Source organism: Caretta caretta, chromosome 4, assembly GCF_965140235.1.
Source record: "Caretta caretta isolate rCarCar2 chromosome 4, rCarCar1.hap1, whole genome shotgun sequence".
Taxonomy (NCBI): domain Eukaryota; kingdom Metazoa; phylum Chordata; order Testudines; family Cheloniidae; genus Caretta; species Caretta caretta.
In genome coordinates this window covers 135,800,206-135,821,035 of record NC_134209.1, presented here as the reverse complement: position 1 = coordinate 135,821,035, position 20,830 = coordinate 135,800,206, and the positions used below count along the sequence as shown (strand labels likewise).

The following is a 20,830-nucleotide window of genomic DNA, read 5'->3' as shown; positions in this document are numbered from 1 at the left end:
AACGCCCAAGGAATTTGCAAGCAAGTTCTTGTAACTCAGACTAGATAAGCTGCAGCACCCAGATCAGGAAAAAATGACTTCATGGCCCCAGTGTTGGTGTGCTGTTATAGACTTGGGCTCTATGATGTAAGATCAGCCCTGTTTTTATTTTTTTAGATACAAGTAGAAACATGAAATCTGTTTTGGGGAGGAGTAAACTGTCAGCTTAACAGAAGAAAAAATAACTCTCAGTGCTAGGTGTTGGCCCAAAGGGATTTTACAGCATTTAAAAGTTTTTTCCTGGAATTAAAATTAAATACTGAATTAAGAACCAGCAAGAGGGGAGGACTTTCCATGTTAGACATGGACAGTTTTAGTCTCAAAATCATCCAGTCAGTTTAATTCAGGTATGTTTGTTAAATGTGTTGAGACCCCTCCGAGGAAATGCAAAGTGTAATTGTTGCACCAGAAGTTTACCTGGCTAACACAAGTGGCACTTCTTGGATGTACTACTCTTTGGATCCATGCATATGATACGAAGGTATAGACAGAGATAGTCAGTGACTTCAGTGGAGCTGTAACAGTTTACAGCAGCTGAGGATCTCTCCCATTAAGTCAAGTTTTCGAGGACTAAGCTAAGCATGAAGTTCTAGAGATTACAGTCTGGGCACATCTAGTTCCATGAGAAGATACAAAACTGGGCAAAGGCCCAGAATTATTGGGGGCTTCAATGGAAATGGAAACCTAAGTGGCAGCATTTCTCAGAGCTGACGCGCGCGTGCACACAGAGTAGCTAGTTTCTAATCCTTTGGACGGTAGCTGCGATTTACGATTGACCCATGGCTGGCCTGTCGCAGCAAGCCTTGATTACACATCATAGCTGAGAAAAATAAATGAGAGTAACCCTGGCAGCCTCCTGCTGGGTGAGAATTGATGCCATTCCTTTATTGTGCTGCTGTCTGTAACCCGTCAGTGGAGATGAAACATTGCCTGGGAGGCAGTTTGGAACTGTGATAATGTCTCCCACAAGAGGATGTCTGAGGTACAGTGAAGCTACGTCCATGCTAGTCTTTTTTGCCAGCTAAGGTTTCCTATTGGTCTATGTATGGTCCTCAGCCCTGTAGTGGCTGGGTGCCTCTGAAATGTCAGTGATATTCCCCTCCACATTTTACAGATGGGAAACTGAGGCACAGAACGATGAAGTAGTTTACCCAAGATATACAATGAAGTTGTGACAGAGCCTAGAATTTAACTCAGTGGTTGGAGCCCTAATGTAGACAGTTCTCTAGGCAGCCATTGGCATGTTACTCCCATGTTGTCAAACCCTGCTCAAAGCATTTCTAGGCTTGTCTGTGTCTAAATTGCAGACAGTGCTTTGTCTGTGCTAATGCTCCCACCCAGGTGTCGGCACTTGTGTTGGCAATAAGGAAAATGTGAGGCAAAAAAAGTCTTAATGGAGACAAGACTCAAAAAAGGAGAGGGAAGGAGACTGGGTAACACTTTCAAAAATCCCGTTGACTTTCAGTGTCATTGAAATTCATTGTGGGTGGCAGAAAGATGTTGGAATAGTGAAAACACTTGATTTTCAATGGAACCTAGGTGATTTGGCATATGAAATGTAGGCTCCTAAGCCACTGTGGTGCTTTTGAGAAGGTTAGCAAGGGAAGGAGGCAAGGAGGTTCTCTTGCCTGTAGGGTCACATGAGGAGTTTAAAGGCCTTGCTGTGCTCAAACACCATTCTCACAGGTGTACCTGTCTGTGTCAGAGAGGTGTTTTGCTCTTTGCAACAACTGGTTTACATGCCCTGCATCTCCAGGGCTGGCATTCTGCTGCTGGACACTTCTTTTTGACTTAGATAGTGTATCATCTTAGCTGCCAGCCTTGCCTTCTTTTCCCAACCACTGCAAGCCATTAGGGACAGATTCTGCATGCCTGTGTCTCCCCCTTATTTCACTGGGAGCCGTATGCATTAAAGGGCAGAACGTAACCCGCTGGGTGACATGAAAAACACCCAGAAATACAGCTGTGTAATGACAGGTTTCAGAGTAACAGCCGTGTTAGTCTGTATTCGCAAAAAGAAAAGGAGTACTTGTAGCACCTTAGAGACTAACCAATTTATTTGAGCATGAGCTTTCGTGAGCTACAGCTCACTTCATCAGATGTATACTGTGTAATGTTTCCTTAAGCAGAAATCACACTTTGGGAGACTTTTTGTGTGTGGGTCGTCCCTCCCTACACACACACACACACACACACACAATGTAATAAGTTTTCTGCCAGTGTCTTAATATGTATATATGTAATGGTTGTAGCAATGCCAAGAAACATTGCTGTCTACTTAGGCAGATTATAGAAGTATCTTGTGTGAACAGCAGTATTTAGCACTTATCCCTGTTCAACGGTAATATGAATCCTTAAAACTAAAACCACTTGTAGTTTAAGAAAGTGAACATGATAAACCAGTTTGGAGTTTGGTTTTTGTCTTTTGTTTTTGTTGGGGGGTGGGATACAATCCCCTTCACTTAGAGGCAGACTCTTCCAGTGCTTTCTGCTAACATTACTTTACCTTGGCTCACTGCTTTCACAGTTCCAACACCTTCCTGCCACCCACAGTTCTTGGCTGCCATTCTGTTGAAGTTATATGGATGCATTTGTAGAGTCTGAGGGCCAGATTCTGATCCTAGTCTGGAATAACTCCACTGGTTGATTGCAGTGGAGTTACTCCAGATTTACGCTGGTGTTACCAAGAGCAGAACCTGTCTGTAAACAAAGTCTTAAATGCAACCACTCTGTCCGAATGTATGAGAATCATTTGACTGGAAAGTATTTCAGTATAATTCATCGTAACTACAGCAGGGAGCAATTTAGTTACCACTCCACATATGCTAAAGCTTCTTAGAAAGCAGCTGCTCCACCTCATGTTACGTTCTACAGAAATAAGTCTATTTGTTTTGTGTCTTTCACTTCTCAGGTGCTCCTTATTGGACCCGTTCAGAAAGGATGGAGAAGAAGCTGCTCGCAGTGCCAGCAGCAAATACCGTTCGCTTCCGTTGCCCTGCAGCAGGCAACCCCACCCCATCTATATACTGGCTGAAAAATGGCAAAGAATTCAAGGGAGAACATCGAATTGGGGGCATCAAAGTAAGGCATTGTGGGTCTAATCTTGACCGTGCTGTGTTCATTAGTCTCTGGATCTATTATTGATGGATCAATCGGAGCCAGAGTTCACTGAGCAATCCTGACAGGGCAAGTGAGCGTGAGATCGCTGGCTTTACGTAGTAAATATTTCCATGACCATTAGGGCTCGTGACATTTTTCTGCTCAAGATGTTTTTTCTAAAATACGTACAAATTGCGTTTCCCTCAGTACTGCCCGTAATCCTGGCAACTTTATCGTAAGTGAGAGAGAAGGATATCGGTGTATATCATCATGAACCACAGTGACTGTGCCAGAATGGGGATATTTTTGATATTCATACTAATTGTTCAAATAATTGTTAAAACTAGCTGCTGCCCATTTTGGTGGAATGCCAACTCTGAGCATTTGCTTGTGTTGCTAGTCTTTTTAAAAGTAACCTAATAAAAATGGATCAGGTGTATTGCTGTGCTAGCTGCAAGAGCTAGAATCAACAAGGTACAAAGAGGTTTTTATCCAAGTTACAAAAGTGCAAACCCAGAGTGATACCACTGAAATCAGTGAAGTGACTCCTGACTTACACCTGTGTAACAGAGATCAGAATCTGGTCTAAGCTTTTAAGCATACCTCTCTCTGTCATCATTCAGACATGTACCACGAGCCCTGCAGAAATACTAGGACTCTGTTCTGTTTGGTGGTCATTAACATTCTTGTGATGTAAATGACTGACCTGTGGTGAAATGATGGAAGCCCCTTTGCCTTGGGTAATACCAAAGAGGGACAGGTTGGCAGTGTGATTTCGAAGGTATTGCGGCCATGGTGTCTATGAACAGAGCCCACAGACACCAAAAACCAGTAAATGAATGCCTAACCAGGCGACTTATCTGACCAGCATTTTCCGTGTCACCTTGCAATTGTACATCAAAATAAGGTAGTAACGTAGCAGGAAAATCAGTTGCTCTTGATTTCCAAACCCCCCCCCCCCCCCAAGTAGTATACCAAATGTCTTCCCATTTACCATTTTGGGGAACAGAATAGCTGGTGGGGTTATAAACACAGCAGAGTCACAAGAAAGAAAAATCTCCCTTTTTCCAGACTGTTTTCGTCCTTCTTCGCTCAGGCTGCTCTCCTGGAAGAGCTGAATATGATTTTCACTTAAACCTTTGAAGCTTCCTAATCAGCACATTGTGGTTTGTTGACAAGGTTGAGGGCACAGAGGCAGTTCTAGATCTGTGCCACAAGTACTCCTGTTCTTTTGAGAATCAAGGAGGTAACTCCTCTTTGCAGCTGATCGGATGACCGATAACATTTCCAAGTCACCCAGTGCAGCGCACACATTTTGTACTAATTACATGCTGTGCAGATCATCATGAACTGCTTTCAGGCTTGCGTGTGCAGTTTTAACTGCTTTATGCAAAAATGTGCGATGACAGCTGCACTAAATTATGCTCGCAGAATTAAACCTAAAGTTAAAAGTAATTCCACTTCCCACTTTTCTGTGGGTTGAATCTACCCTTGAGTTCAGATAGAGAATTTTCATCCTCTGCATCACAGTACCATCTCTTGCATCATAGCACTTTATTTTCTCTAGAGGCACCTTCCAGCAATAAGGAAATGTTTAAAAAGCTATCAGAGGCATTGTGGGGCCTGCTACAGCCCTATTGGTTTAATCCCTCTGTCTGTCTAGACACAGATCTCTCTTCATCTCTAGATACAGAGACATCACTCTGTTTCTCTCTTTCTTGACCCCTACCCTCGTAGAGCTTAGATAGATACCCTCGTCTGCTGTAGATATGCCAATTTATATCAGGTGAGGCTCTGCGCCAGAAAGAAAGTAAAAAATAAATTAGTTCAGTGTATCATTTATTGAAGATTAAACTCTTCAGGTACAATTGAGTTTCTATCCCAGGATTTAGGCCCAATAAAAGTGAATGGCCAGATCCACAGCTGGTGGAGCTTGGACAGTTTACACCAGCTGTGGATTAACCTGCAAAGCCTAGAATCACAAACTAACATTTCCTCTTTCTCTTTTTCTCCAGAGTTCAGAATAGTTTAAACTCTGCTGTTGGGAAATCTGTGGCCAGCAGAAGAAAGCTGGAACTTGCAACATGCAAGTTCGGACTTTTTTTTTTTAATATCCCATCCGAACATCTAATTTTTGCCTCTGTTAAATGGCATTTAGATACCACCTAATGTGCATCAAAACTCAAAAGGGGGAGAAGAGAAGACTTCCAAACATGGATGAAATAAATTATATACAGTTCATCCTTAAATGGCAGAGGCGTGAAATTCATATGACTTACCACATGAAATTTCCCAAAGAGAATTAATAGTTAAATCCTTGCTGGAATCTATAATATTATAAGCCTGTGTGTGTTAAATGACCCTAGAAGGGAATGGTGGGTGGGGGCATGCTGGTGTGGGGGAGATTGAGGATTATCCCTTCCCCAGACCATTGCACCGGCTTGCATACCAGTCTAGCAAACATGGGCTGAGTTTTTAAGTGTGTCTGCAAATGTTTGTCTCACAAGGAGCCAAAAATGACAACACCAAATAAACCAGAGGGATTTCCAGTATCTCACTGATTTGATTAAAGTCTGCAATGAGTTACTTCATGTTTCTAATGGTTTATCAAGTACAGTGACTGTGCAAAATTGGGAACATCCTTCTTGTGATCCCTTGGGTCTGGACTCAGCTTTCGACTAAAACTTTTCCTTAGTTGTTTTTAAAAAACCTTTCCAGACCGGAACACAGCTCTGAGCCACAGTTTGAATCTGTATTTAGACCCCGTTTCCCCAGAACTCAAGTCCCATACAATGAGGTGATGGACACCTTATGTCTAGAATAGGCAAGACACATGGCTGGATGTTTGGAGTGTTTGGATCTAGGTTCATGACACAGCTTTGCCACGTGCTTCGTATCAGGAGCCAAGCTTTACCAGAGTTCAGATCCTAGATACTAACATGATGGGTGCTTTACAAATGCCTAGGAGAGCAGGATAAAGAGGGGTGTGCCGCTGCAAGGCTATGATACAAGCCACTATAGAGATAGGTCATTAACAGGTTTAGACTGAGAAAAAAACCCTTCCTCCCCTCCAAAGTTCTGGCATAAAGTCTGGTACAGTTTCACATGTAAATTACATGACAGACTGCCCAGTGGAATCTCCAGGAAGAGTATCAGGAAGAGATGGGCCAGTAAAGAGATGCTCTAATCACGGTGAAATTTTGGTCCAGATTAAGCCCTCAGATGCACGAATGTAGTCCTGCAAGAGCCCATTGGATATCAGGGGGCAGAACTGGACCCATAATCCTTAGCAGCCAAAACCTTTCTGCAGTCAAAACCTTTGTCTTTGTTACATATACATTTAAATGCAGTGACATGCTTTGATGTCAACACTTTAGAAACGAGGTTAGGAAAGTGGGCCAGTCAACACTGTTCCTTGTGCAGATGCTGAGATACAAAAGGTTGGGGGAAAGTATAGCTTTATGGCAAGAGCGTGATTTCCTCCATTAAAACCTTACACCCAATGCCCAGTACAGCTTTTGACAGTTTAATTGTGCTCTGATCCCTTTAAAACAAGGCATGGTGATCCAGAAAACAACTAGTGAAAGACAATTACAGCAGCTCCATTTGAATTCACCTGCTGTAGCTAAAAGTGCTGACAGTTGACTACACTAATTTTCTGCATCAGCCCTTGGTCTTCTGTTGTGTGCAGAACTGGCATCACTGATGTCAGTTGGTTCTGCTCCAAAACGTGTTGTTAAAATACTGTTGATAGCTGTTTGGGGGCAGGTGGCTTCTAATTCATGTCTAGAGGCTTGGGAAGGTTAACGGACTCTGCTCGTGTGTGTGTGAATCACTTTGAGTCTTGACGACTCACAGTTGCTTTCTACATCAGTTCAAGATTTTCAGTGCTACCCACATATGTGATCTCACTTAACTAACTGAGAGTTGTCTAGTGAGTTATGCAAGGATGACAGCATTCATTGTCAACCCTGCAACTGATGGGCCCCTGGGACCTTGGCCAAGTCACTTAAAGGGGACACCATTGGTCTGAAATCCAATCAATTAAAAAAAAGATAGTTTCATGTCCTACACTTGAGCCAGTGTCACCCTGACAGTTTTGGGCTTTACACTCATGGTTTTCGTATGGGTTTTTAATGTGTGTCTCTCACTTGTTACCCAACGGAAGACATACCCAATGAGAAAGGGAAACAGATAACGATATAAAGGAAATAGTGAGGCTGGTTGTACATAAAGTGCTGCCTAATACCCAGAGTAAACAAACTGTAAAAAATATAATTTTTTTTTCTCCCTGGTCTCTTTCAGTTCTACTGATCAGTGGGTGGGTGTTACTGGTAACACAAGTAGGTTAAAGATTTGCCAAAAAAAAACCCCAAAGGTGTAGTTCTTTAAGCTAATGGAGTCCATTTAACTTCTCTGGCCCTCAGTTGACTGGAGTATGTGATGCTAACTTATTTAATGTCTTGGAAGCACTTTGAGGTCCTCTGATGAAAGGCACAAGATAGAAGTGCAGCTAGCAATTATTTGTTTTACCTTAGCGCCTATGAGCTCTAGTTGAAGACCCGGCCCTCGTTGTGCTGGGTGCTGTACAAACATAGAACAAAAAGATAGTCCATGCCCCAATGGGCTTACAGCCCATTATTTGTATTATGGGAACACTTACAGCCCCAGGCAGAATCAGAGCCTGTTATACAGCCCACTGTTCAGTTGATTCACTGGGCTTGATTCTCACATAAGGACCACTTTACACCAGGCAGGCAGTGTAAATTGTCCTTAAGGTGGTCATAATTTACATTTACAGACGTGCTGTAGCCCCGTCACGCTGGCAGAGTGGGGGTGAAAGAGGCGTGGGAATAAACAAGAATGAGGCCCATTGTATTTTGCTATTTGTTTGTTGATTATAATGGTCCAGTGAAATATTAGCTGGTGATGTCTTATGCTTGGCTGGGGTTTTTTTCCTCCCTCTAGTTACGGCATCAGCAGTGGAGCCTAGTGATGGAGAGCGTGGTTCCATCAGACCGAGGGAACTACACGTGCGTTGTAGAGAACAAATATGGCAGCATTAGGCACACTTACCAGCTAGATGTATTAGGTAAGATTTCTCTACTTCCTCTTAACTTCTGATATGCAGTCGTCATCAAGCAGCTGCTTGATGGCTTCTGTGCAACGTTGATTTTGGGCTTAATCATATACCCTGTCCCCTGAAGTGACTGATGCAGGTCCATGACCACAAACTCAGCTGGCACTCATGCTCAGCGAACGTTCAAGGAGCGAATGCACTGTCCTGGACGTGATGCTTCCTGCTCAGGACTGAGGCATGTTGACTGGGGCAGTGTCGGGGAAGCCTATGCTGCAGCTCCCCAGGCGTACCCCCTTTCTGTGGGTGAGCAAAGAGCTGTGTTCTCTGGGATTGCTCATCCAGTGCCTTTCATGAGCCCTAGTCCAAGCTCCTGTGCAGACACTGGTAGTGGTGCTGAAAGCCGCAGACATGTTCAGTGGGGAGAGGTGTTAAAAACAGGTTCCCCTTTTTCATTTCAGAAAGGTCACCTCACCGGCCTATCCTCCAGGCAGGACTGCCTGCCAACCAGACTGTGGTGGTAGGGAGCGATGTCGAATTCCACTGCAAGGTGTACAGTGATGCCCAGCCTCACATCCAGTGGCTGAAACACGTGGAAGTCAACGGCAGTAAATATGGATCCAACGGAACTCCCTATGTCACGGTGTTAAAGGTTGGTAGACGCCGTTTGCTTTCTCATACAAGGGAGGATGAACGCCTCCTCTGTGTTGGTCTCGGTATCTCAGTGATGCCATCTGAACTGCTTAGATATTTCAAGGATTTCCAGAAATGTTACCTTCCAGAAATGGATCCCTGTTTTGTCCCATGCTAATACAGTATTGCTAGAAAGTTATGGATCCTCATGTTAATCCATAGGGGTGTGCTCTGTACTTCCATGGCAGTGAATGTGAAGACTCCCCAGTTAGCCAAGGGATAGAGGTGCCTGTTCAAAACAACCAGTCACAAAGCTTGAAGGCATAAAATTAAGGAGACCTTCTGAAAATGTACATCCATAGGGTAAAATCCTGACTCTATTGAAGTCAGTGGGGATTTTGCCATTGACTTCAGCGGGGGCAAGATTTCAGCCATAATGGGTGAAGTAGATGAGATGGTTTTTATGTTCAGCTCTATTAATTTGCTGTATTACTAATACAGGTAAGGAATCTTCCTTTTGTGTTTAAAAATGTGATGCCAAATCCAGTCTTCAGTGACCTCTGTGCAGAAATCAAAGTTTGGCCCATGTTTTATACCTTGACAGTTTCACTTTTAATTAAATCTGTGCATTTAAAAAAAAAAGAGAGAGAGAGAGAAAAAGAGAAGTAAAAAACAGTTGTGTTCCAAGCCTTGCTCTGTCAGGAACTCCATGTTCTGCCTTTTTAGGATCATGTTTTTTCAGCTAGATGAGGCTTTGGTACCTATGTTGATGAGAGACAACCAATGATATCTAGTGTCATGTTAGATTAATTACAGCTAAGTATTGCCTCTGACTGTGACTGCCCTATCACAGTCAGAGTTGCAATGATTACTAGCTACTGTGCTTCATTGGTGAAATTTATAGCTGGTGGTGTGTGGGAGAGGAGAGACACAGAGCTCAGAGCTGAGGACTGGGGTGAATACAGCACTGTGCAGGTGACATCATTATTTGACAATTTGTTAAACCACCCACAAGTGTATAGATGAGGGGGCAAATAAATGCCGTTAAGGGTAGCATTTTCAAAAGTGACTTGTAGGCTGATAGGAACCCAACTTTCATTAAAACTCAATGGGACTTGTGCTCCTAAACTCCTGTGTCACTTGTGAACATGATCTTAGGCTCCCTAGTTTATTGAGTGGATCTGAAAATTTTGCCCTAAATGTTTAGAACCAGGAAAGATACAAGTTAGAGGGGTTGGTTTTCCTTTCCCTTGTTCTTCTCAAAAATCAATCTCTGCCTGTAGCTGTACAGCGCTTACATTGAGAGTTCAATCCAAAGATTAGGTTTTCTCATTCGTGGTGAGACAGTAAGCTTTATTTAGATATTAATAAACAAACTCGAAACTGGAATTCTAAAACACAACAAAGCCCCCCCCCAGCAGCAGCAACAGTTCAACGCCACAGGTCCTAGGGGGGAAAGTATTGTTTAAATCACATCATCTGTGCGTTCCAAGTTTCCCTTATATAATTGTTCCAGTGTTTATAGGGGAAGGGATAATGAGAGTAATCTGGGCAGATAGGATATCTTTTTTTTTTTTTTCCTTTTTTCTTTTTAAGCTATCTTTAAGTGGCACACAAAGCCAGAACATTTGGCTGTAAAAGTCCCTTTTTACAGTAAAATATCACAAGTATGTCATTTAAAGTAATGTCCCCTCCCATTTTTTTCTGGAAGAAGGATAGGAAAGTGTCTTGAACAGCTATGCAATGGTTTGAGCCCAAACTGAAACTGTCAGAACTTACCTGATTATGTACACTAGCCTGGATAAATACCGTGGGTAAGGAAATGGGCGTGAGAGTCATGACACTTGTGCGGACTGTGTTGTAATGAATGATATGCTGTCAGGTGAAATTTGACCTAAAATGGAGGAAAAACCCCATGTTTACACACATGTGTGCATACACATACACCCCAATTTTAACATATAACCATTCCACAGTGTTTGCACCCTAAATAACACCACATGGTGCCATGCCTGAGAACAAGGATGTGACCATGAGCCTGATTCTCTTCTCACTCCTCATACTAGCGACATTAAAGCAGTTACTCCTCATCCAAGCCCAGATTCAGGAAAGCATCCCTAGTTGGCAAAGCACTTAAGTCCCATTGAAGCCTAAAGCTAAGCATGTGCTAAGTGCTCTGCTGAATAGGAATGAATTTGAGCATGTGCTTAAGTTATTTCTTGAATGGGGCCTTCCAGTGTTCTGAGAGAATACGGCCCAGCGACAGCAAACAAAACTAAAACCAACCGGTCCATTTTCCTGGATTGAGCAAATGCAAAAAGAAAACCGTGTAAACCATAAAAAGTGTATTACTTTTAAAACTCTTCGCAGTTTACTGAGGTGCTATATGTAAGTACATTTAAAATTCATAGGACTCACTGGAGTTAGTCCAGATTTGCAGTTGTATCTGAGAATAGAACTTGGCCCTTGATTGTCAACCCGATGATGTCCCTTTTACATAGCAGATCCAGCATATTGTCAGTTTCAAGGCACACTTTTTTCCTACATGTGAAGTTAAAGAATGATCAGGCTGTATGTACAGTACTGTAACTCAGCCAGTTACATGATAATGGAAGCCAGAGACCCTGGAAATCATTACCCAGATTGAACTCACACATTGGAAGAAACGGTTGGAGACTGTTCTTCAGTATTTGGCACCACGAGTTGATAAAGCTTGTTGTTTTTCTGGCTGTGCATAAAGATTTGCTTAAAATATGCATGTATTAATTTCCCAGTGATTTCACAGCAAAGTACCAAGCGCTGTGTCACGTGCCACTTGGTATAGTCCCCTATGTGGTCCTTACAGAACAAACTGCTGCTACCTCTGGAAGTTCACAAAGTTGTGCAAACAGCAGATTGTGTCACAAACCCAGGCTCCTACTCTGCTGTGGCAAAGAATTATACATATAAATAGTGTTTAAAAATTAAACACTGAGCAGCAGAGGTGTTAGATTATTAGAACTGCCAAATGCCTTCTCCTCCTTGGACAGAGTGAGCTATGCCTTCTAAAGGTGTGAGCACAGGCAGGCGTTTGGAAACAGAAGTTTGATTTTATTTTTATTTAATGGAAGCAGCACACCTATCCTTGCTACCTCTGATTAATCGTGACTGCATCTGGTTGTGTTCACGCTGGTTTATGGCATCGGGGTTCAGAGTGTTTCCATTTCAGGACGCATCATTGTGCTCAAATACTGGGCTTTGGTTTGGTTTTGTCAGTCTCGTCTTTGTATGGGTTATTTTTAAAATGCTAAAGATAAGGCAAAGTGCTAATATCTTGGAGCTGAATTGCCCCTTCCCTTTGGAGCGTCCCCCACATTCTGTTACGGAGCAGGGTTTGTTCTGCTCCTGTGGGAGGAGACAGTGGCTCCAATCTCAGTCCCTAGCAGTGCGGCTCTGCTGGAGTCATGCTACTAAGATCTCCCATGGCCATGGTTGCCTTAAAAGGGATCCTGGCTATAAGTCTCTCCAGCGCAATCTCCACCAGGTTGGAGGGATGTGATGCACTTCCATGAGGCTGCCCAGTCTCCTGATTCCAGGCAAATCCCTAGTCCAGCAGAGGGGCTTCTGCGGAGTCCAGAATATGGGTTGGATGGCACACTGAGGCCCCTTTCGTGCAGGAGGGAAGGAAGAGCTGCATGTCAGGATTTCCCTCTGCATGTGGCTCTGGGGGAGCACAGTCTGTCCTGATCATTAAATTTAATGCTACACTTTAATCCGTTCTGAAATTGCTTAACAAAACCAAACTGCCATCTGGATCAGTTACCACAAAGCTGGGCCTAATCTGCGAACAAAAAGAATTCTGTAGAACACAGGAGGAATTAGCAGGATGCGCTGAGGAATGGTATCCATGTGCCAGTCAGGGGGACTGAAAACTCCTCATTCCAGTCTCCAGCAAGGGATGGTGTTAGCCCAGGATAAACTGTACCCTCGCGATCAATACACAGAGAGTTTAATTATAAATAATGAAGCAGCAGCAAGGAAACTTGCTTGCTCGTCAATTTAAAGATGGATTCAAACAAACTTTGCGAAGTGTGAATATCAGCAATGAGATGGGGCCTGAAACTGCAAAGTCCACATCAGAATTTGAACCCTAGGCTCCTCTGGAATGAGCTTAAGTTCCTAATTATGGAGCTGATCCTGCAGTCCTTTTTGCGAGTCAGATCTGCGGAATCAGACCCGAACGTTGTGGCTGTAGACTGGGTCAGGCAGGGGAATAACACAGCGCTATCACTTCATTTTATCTTCCAGAATTGAAAGGGGTATTTTTCTAGCCTTTCAGGCATGTGTTGAGACCATCCAACAGGGTTGCACAGTTTCAGACAAAAGAAAAGCAAGTGTTTAGAAACAAACCTATGTGCCATTGCAGCAGCTTGGAAGACAAGAAATAAAACCCCGTTTAATGGTCTGAAGTTGGATTGATTTATATGCACTACTTTATTTAGTAAAGAAGAGTCTCCTATGTGAAGTGGAAAAAGTTACAGCTAATTTCTGAAAGGCAAAGTCAGCAGTCGGCTTCAGACTGCCACTGCTTATATTTTGTCTCCAGATTCTATTTTGGAATCCTGATAATTGAAACAGTATTTGCCGAGTTGGGTTGCAAACACAAATCTCCATGTAAGCCCTTTTCCTGCTGCTTCAGTCTACAGCGTTATTAAGAAACCATAGAATCTTTGGCTTCCTGGCTGCCATTAGATGCAGGACAGGGTAATTATCTTTTTAAAAGAAAGATTGTTTGCCTTTTAATTGGAGAAGCACCAGTAAAAGGAGAGGAGTGAACTTGTGCGCTGTTAGTGGGCCACATCCAGGTCACTTTGCTCACTCAAGTCTTCAGTAGTTCTCCTCACGTGAGTAAAGTGAGCAGAAATTAAAGTATAAAATGGTCATGCTCAATCAGTCCTAAGCTAACATAGCTTCGATGGAGGTATTGTTTGGTTTACTGAAGTTCAGGTTTCTGTCTGTTCCTGCAGTCTTGGATCAGTAAAAACGCTGAAGCCGATGCTAACCTAAATCTGTTCAATGTGACAGAACAAGATGAAGGAGAATATCTGTGTAGAGCCAACAATTTCGTAGGCATAGCCGAAAAACCATTTTGGCTCCACATTCGCAAACCAAAACCAGGTAAACTATAGACTCTGTCCCAAGGCCCTAGCAACTGCAAGAATGAGCTTTAACATTTTAAGACGCTAGTGATTAAAATGACTATTCATTTTGTATTAAACCCTGTCAACTGATGCTGAATGGCTTTACCTTATTTCCTTGCTAATTATTTTGAAAGAATTAAATGCCTGTACATCAATTGCAATGGAAAAATTCCCACAATAAAATGACTGTCAAATTTTGCTGTCAGCTTTTTCTGCTCGTATTCCTTTCTCTTCCTAACAGCTGAGTGCTGATAACATGATTGCATGCTAATGACCTTTGATGTTCGAAGCTCTAAGAAATCAAATTCACTTGAAGATTTTTGCCCATATTAGTATAGTCAGTAACCAGACTTTTTCCTTTCCAGTAGTTATTCACAATTAACATCGGTATTAGATCATGCAGGCAAACACATAAGTAGAGAACAGCAGAGTCCAGTCAGTCTCTGGTTTAACTCTGTTGGTTTACACTCCAGAAGAATTTTGCCTGAGTCTTGAAAATTTTCAACTAATTATAAAGTGAGAGGCAAGTCAGCCAGTCTATCTCTCTGATAATGTAGGAATGTTCCCTAAAGGACGCTTTCTAATTATGATCCAGAATTACATTTTCACATCAAGAGCTGTATTATTAATAGATAAGCTTTTGGTGTTGAAATTGACATTAAAAATGTCCTCCTGATTGAATATTTTTCTTTATTAAGTCACCATTTATCTGGTCAACACTTTACTCTTTCCTCTCTACATCTCTTCTTTCTCTTTTTCTTACAAGCTCTGCTTTTTCCCCCCCCACACTCACCCTGCTAACCAACAGTCAGTCCTATTGTGGGGGCAGTTTTTCCTTTTGATGCTTTTGCTTGCATGCTTCATTAGTGGGACAGAGTAAGAGCCTGGTGAAGGGAACCTTTTGCTTTTACTACAGGTTGCAAACGGGAATGAATAAATAAATGTGGAAGACGGGCCACTGAAAACAAACAAAAAAAATCTTCATCTGCTTTTGAAATTTGCCTGTAAATCCGTGTGGTGTCCTCAAACTTGCTGGGAATGTGGCTTATCCTCTGTTTTTCCTCTTTCTATATATGTGTATTTTTTTTCCTCTGTAGACGGCAGGTGTTAACACAACGGATAAGGAGCTAGAAATTCTGTACTTGCGAAATGTTACTTTTGAGGATGCAGGGGAATATACTTGTCTCGCTGGGAATTCTATTGGGTTTTCACATCATTCTGCTTGGCTGACGGTTCTACCAGGTATTTCCTTCTGCGCTGTCCCCTTTCTTTCCTCTTGGTGATGCTTCAGTGTTCAATTTAGAAATGCCAAGTTTCTGCAAACTCTGCATTACATGGAGCAGTGAGTTTTGATCTTTAGTCGACTTCTCTGCAGAAAGAACTCTCCTCTCCAGTTTGCTGTGCAGATCTCTAATCCAAACTGTGGTTGCATGTTAAATACTGACATGTTTCATGTGTTATCTGAGGCTCACAAAGCACTTTACAGATGATAATGATCTGAACATCTCAAGATCCCTTTGATTTAGGCATGGAGTATTATTCATACTTCAAGATAATTTCTCAGCCTGCTCATCTATAAATGGAAGATCACCGTGAGAGTCACTTGTAGAGATGGAGGTACAGAACCCAGGAGTCCTGGCTCCCAGGCACTGCTGGGCTGCTTTTCAGAGATACTAATGCTCTGAGCACCAACTGAAGGGAATGGAAGCTATGTAGGCTCTGAAAATGGAGGCTGAGATGACCACATCTTGTGCTCATTCAATGTGCAAGAGTTACATTGGCATAGGACAAGTTCAGAACATGCACTAGAGAGATCTGCACTGCTGATGAGAGAGCCTGCACTATCCCACGCCCTGAAAGCTGGCCTTGTGTTAAAATGCATGAACGCCTCGTGTGTGGGCTGGGCTGCTTGGGGAAGGTGCAGTCCTTCCTCGGGCAGCATTCCCCCTGAAGCTGATGGGGGTTCTGCCCCAGAACAGCTGCAGAAGCAGACCCAAATTCAGCCTTTTCTTTTTATGTAATACTCATTTTAATAGTCCATTGAATGGGCAGCAAATTTTATTCTCTCAAATTCCCTGGTTATAAAACAAGTTTTGAGCCTCCCTACCACCACCACTGTTGGTTGGACGTGCCCCAGAACATTTTTCTGAACCAGAAACTTTGGCATTTCTAAACCCTGACGTTAACTGAATTGGTGATTTTTTTTTCATGGTAATTGCCATTTTTAGGGGTCAGAGTATCTCCTCAAAGACGAGCCTTGAGGCAAGTGGGATCTGCTGGTTCTTCTCTCTGAAATGGCTGGTGTCTGATTCTGTTTCCGCTTCTGCCATCCCCTTGATTAAAAAACATTTCTATTGGTTTACGTTCGGAGGTTTATATTATTATAAGAATCTGCCTAGATCGTATCATCAAATCGTTGCATTGGTTTTAAAATGTATGAACTCGTAACATTAAAAAAGAGAGAGAAAGGGAAAAAGCCCAGCTAAAGTGGAACTTTATAGCGAACTCGGATGCAAGGAAGTTCCAGGTGTAGCAAACTGGAATGTGGGCTCCAGACTGCACCAACGATTAGAGAGATGCAGATTGTAGTCAGTCTGCGGTGACTAGGGTGACCAGACAGCAAGTGTGAAAAATCAGGACAAGGGGTGGGGAGTAATAGGCGCCTATCTAAGATAGAGATCCCAAAATCGGGACTGTCGCTATAAAATCGGGACATCTGGTCACCATAGCAGTGACCCTTCCACTTTCAGCAAAGGGAGAAAAGGGGATCAGAGACTTCAGAGCTATGAACCTTGGGGCTGTGATCAAACGCAGCAGAACCATCCCAACAGTATTTCATAGCATCTATACTCCTGGCCCTTTGGGTATAGGGCCTGATCCAGTGGGGTCCCTCAACTGCTTCTGACTTCACTGGGGGTTAGCAGAGCTCTGCTCCTGCCAGGGTCAGCCCCTGTACAAAGGTTCTCTGCTCATCTGGTAAGCTGGCTCACAGCCATGTAGCTTGCTGCACAGTGTATATGTAGATGATAGCCATGCCCTGTTTATGGGTAGAACCCCCGTTTTTTGCATTGCCACATTCCTTCAAGGACACAGCCACTGAGAGCCTGATCCAAAGTCCAATAAAGTCAGTGGAAAGACTCCCATTGAAATCAATAGGCTTTGGGGTGGAGCTTGAGTGGTTCCATATCCCCTTGGCCCATGAAGAAGTAGAGTTCCCCCATGAGTTTTCTTCACTACTGCGCCCACAAGTACAGCTGCCTGGCTGCTTTCAAGTCACGTGCACCCAGCTCAGCATTTAGCCCAGAGTGAAGTGATGGTGTGAAAGAAAATAGTGATTTCACTATAAGGCGTTCCACTGCTGATTAAAGAACCATTGGGCATCCTCTTTCTGTTAGTATGATTTTGGTTTTGCTTTGACCCCTTGTAAATTCAGAAGTGCCTGGACTGAAGGGAGCAGATGGGGAATCAGTCTTGATTTGTGCTTTGCTTGAGGAGGGGTTGCAGAATTGAGCTCTGAGTGCATAATGCTAATTATGTTATAGCCATCAAAATGATTGGGCTCATGACTGTTCAATGGGCCTACGGGAAGTTCTGACCTTCTGGAATCCTGAGGTGGGATTTTTGCTAAAATAATTGGGATAATCTGTCCTTTTACTTGTCCAAACAAAATATGTACATTATGAATTATAATATATTAATGTATAATTAAGCCAAGTTTCCCAGTTATCCTCACCCAAGTATCACATTTTTAACCTCACTGTACTTTGGAGACAGGTGTGATTCAGGTGGGATAAACTGAAATCTTAGCTTGAGTTGTCATATTAATCCCTTGTCTGGGGCACATCTGTTGCCAGCATTGGGCTCAAAACCGATGAGTGAAATAGAGGAAGGGCCCAATCCTGCATTGTTTGCAAAAGCAAAACACCCATTGTAGGCATTCAGAGCTCTGGGTTTGGGGGGGGCTCCTGGGTCAAGCCCAATGGGGTTACGCATATACAAAGATGTGTCCAACCTAGGCCTGATCCAACTCCCACTGAGTCAACGGGAGGATTCCCATTGGTGACAGTGAGCTTTTGCTCAGGTCCTACCTGAATTTCTCACACTGCATGTGTACATGTTGGCTGCTGTCGCCTGTCCTCGCTCCTCACTTCTGTCTCTTGTTACTCTACAGAGCTAGTGGAGATGGATGATTCTGGCTCCGTTTATGCTGGCATTCTCAGCTATGGGACTGGCTTTGTTCTCTTCATCCTGGTGGTTGTCGTCGTGATTATCTGTAGGATGAAAATGCCCAACAAAAAAGCCATGAACACCCCCACTGTACAGAAAGTCTCCAAATTTCCTCTCAAGAGACAGGTAACAGAAAGTAGATACAAGATTCCTATCCCCCCTATAGCCCCAGCCTACCTTTACATTTCATTTCTATGTTAGGAACCTGACCCTGTGTTTCTTACTCAGGCAAAAATCCCGTTAATGTCAGCAGGGCCTTTGCCTGAATAAGGGTCAGGCCCCGTGTCTCAGTTTGTTTCACTTATTCGTTTATTTTTTTCAGTGAAAACGTAGTGTGTGCCAGTTAACTCTTTGTAGTTTGCAATTATTGTTTGTCAGAGGCCAGCAATTCCACAGAGACCTGTGCTTACCTAGTAAACAGACCTTTAAACCAGCCCTGCTGGCCACATGTAACATCATCCTGGGGAAAATTGACCTTCCAGAGAATAATCTACCATCCTGCTCCCCTAGCCAGCGTGAAGGGGAGGAGTGGGAGAAGAAGTGTATTCTTGGACGTGTTCCCACTGAAGTCGCTAGCAAAACTTCCACTGATTTCTGTGGGTCCAGGATTGGGCCTTCTTTCTGCAAGGGACAATGATGGCACTCTGTACAATAAAAATCCCATCCAGTCGTGCATCAGTGACTGGCACTGCAGAGCAGTAAACATAGGAATTAAAAAGGACTGCAAACCCTGCTGATTCAGCCTCTCTGGCTGCAAACTGTTGGCTTTTAAGGACTGGGAATGGAAAGCTGGGACTGACTACATGGATACAAACACACCCCATGTATATGGGCCAGAACTTCAGCTGGTATAAACTGATGTAGCTGGTGTAAATCAATGGAGTCCTGGGTTCAGTGAGGCCACTCTGGTTTACACCGGCTAAGGCTCTGGCTTTGCATGTCTAGATATATACACTCCTATAATGTGAGACTGATCCTTTTAATTTCTAGGTTACAATTTATTGTAAGTCTTCAATAAACAAAGATTAGTTCAAACTGATTTTCTTGGCTGGTTCCTTTTCAGGCACATCTGCAGGTATCTGACACAGAGGCAGTTGGCAATAACATTTTATTTGCTCTATTCAAGCAGGTGTCATTGGAGTCTAACTCTTCCATGAATTCCAATACCCCGCTGGTCAGAATCACCCGCCTCTCATCCAGCGATGGGCCAATGCTAGCGAATGTCTCGGAGCTCGAACTGCCTGCTGATCCCAAGTGGGAATTAACGAGATCTCGGTGAGTCAAACCCGCACGCTGAATATATGTGTCGCTCTTCTGTCTTCATTCCACTTCTCAGCACAATCACACATATTAATTCATTTGTTTGTGTCTGTCACTTCAGCCTGACTCTGGGGAAACCTCTGGGTGAAGGTTGTTTTGGTCAAGTGGTGATGGCAGAAGCGATTGGGATCGATAAGGACAAACCAAACAAGGCCATCACTGTAGCTGTCAAGATGTTAAAAGGTACAGAGAACAGCACCATGAAGGAATGGCAGGAGGTGGGGCTGTTAGAGAGGCATTTGCCCTTGGCATTTATCTTGGTTTGGGGTTTGTTTTTTATTTTAAAAATATGACTACATAAGAAGAGCAAACCTAAGGCCAAATTCTCCCTTTGGCTTCCATAACTGATGCTTGTTTCCACAGGTTCATGTTAGGGTGGGTCACAGGAAGTGATAAGTGTTACGTTAAGGATAGCTAAGTGGATACAGCATTGGGCTTGGCCACAGGAGACCTGGGTTCAGTTCCTAACTTAGCCCCAAATTTCCTGTATGACGTTGGACAAGTCACTTTATCTACCCTTTATCTGAGCACCCTGCCTTTAAAATAGGGATAATGCTTCCCTATCTCCCAGGGATATTGAGTATAAAATCCATTCAGGATTGTAAAGTGCTCATCTACTTGGGGGATGAGGGCCATATAAGCACTTCAGTAGATCTTCATATCAAATTGAACCCTGGCCAAGCTCCCTGAGGTTACATCTCAACAGTTTAAGAGGAGGCAAAACAATGAGGTTGGTTGGGCTCCTCCAGATTCTCCTCTTTTCCCTGCCTAAAGCACAGAATCTGCAGTAACTTGACTAGTTTTCCCTTCCATGCTGTGGAAAACATCTGGAGGGGAGTGGCATGGCTAAGCTAAAGCAAGGAGTGCTGAGGTTCTGCACCGTGTTAATACTAGCACCAGCTGAAACGTTTTTCTAATGAAAAATTTTTCCGTGAGAAAGTGGGGTTTGACAAAACCTCGTCAGTCAATTTTGATGAAACTTTTTTTGATGGGGAACATTTCAATATTGCCAAACTGAAACATTTTGATGTTTTGTGTTTTGGTTTCATTTTGGAAACTGAATTATTCGGGGGGCTTTTACCATATTTCCATTCTTTGTAACTGGTTTTTCTAACTGGAGAAAGTTGGAAACAGTAAAAGGTATGAAAATTGTTTTTCACCCATTTTATCACATCTTTTACCTGCCCCTGATTCTTTCCAGTACGAAAAAAAATGGGGGAAAGTTTGTATGTATGTATGTATGTATGTAAAAAGG

At 43.1% G+C, this 20,830-nt stretch overlaps 1 protein-coding gene across 3 annotated transcripts in view; it reads left to right on the top strand.

Annotated features, from left to right (window-relative positions):
• The window catches only part of FGFR3 (fibroblast growth factor receptor 3), a 76,792-nt gene that overhangs the window by 43,938 nt on the left and 12,024 nt on the right, over positions 1 to 20,830 (top strand). The window contains exons 5-11 of one of the 3 annotated variants that reach the window (XM_048849108.2): positions 2,951 to 3,120; positions 8,107 to 8,230; positions 8,677 to 8,867; positions 15,126 to 15,270; positions 18,200 to 18,381; positions 19,385 to 19,530; positions 19,637 to 19,758. In XM_048849108.2, coding sequence (XP_048705065.1) covers positions 2,951 to 3,120; positions 8,107 to 8,230; positions 8,677 to 8,867; positions 15,126 to 15,270; positions 18,200 to 18,381; positions 19,385 to 19,530; positions 19,637 to 19,758 — 1,080 coding nt within the window. Of the gene's footprint in view, positions 1 to 2,950; positions 3,121 to 8,106; positions 8,231 to 8,676; positions 8,868 to 15,125; positions 15,271 to 18,199; positions 18,389 to 19,381; positions 19,531 to 19,636; positions 19,759 to 20,830 lie in introns of all 3 variants that reach the window. The other 2 variants (XM_048849107.2, XM_075128108.1) reach the window with 2 other exon arrangements.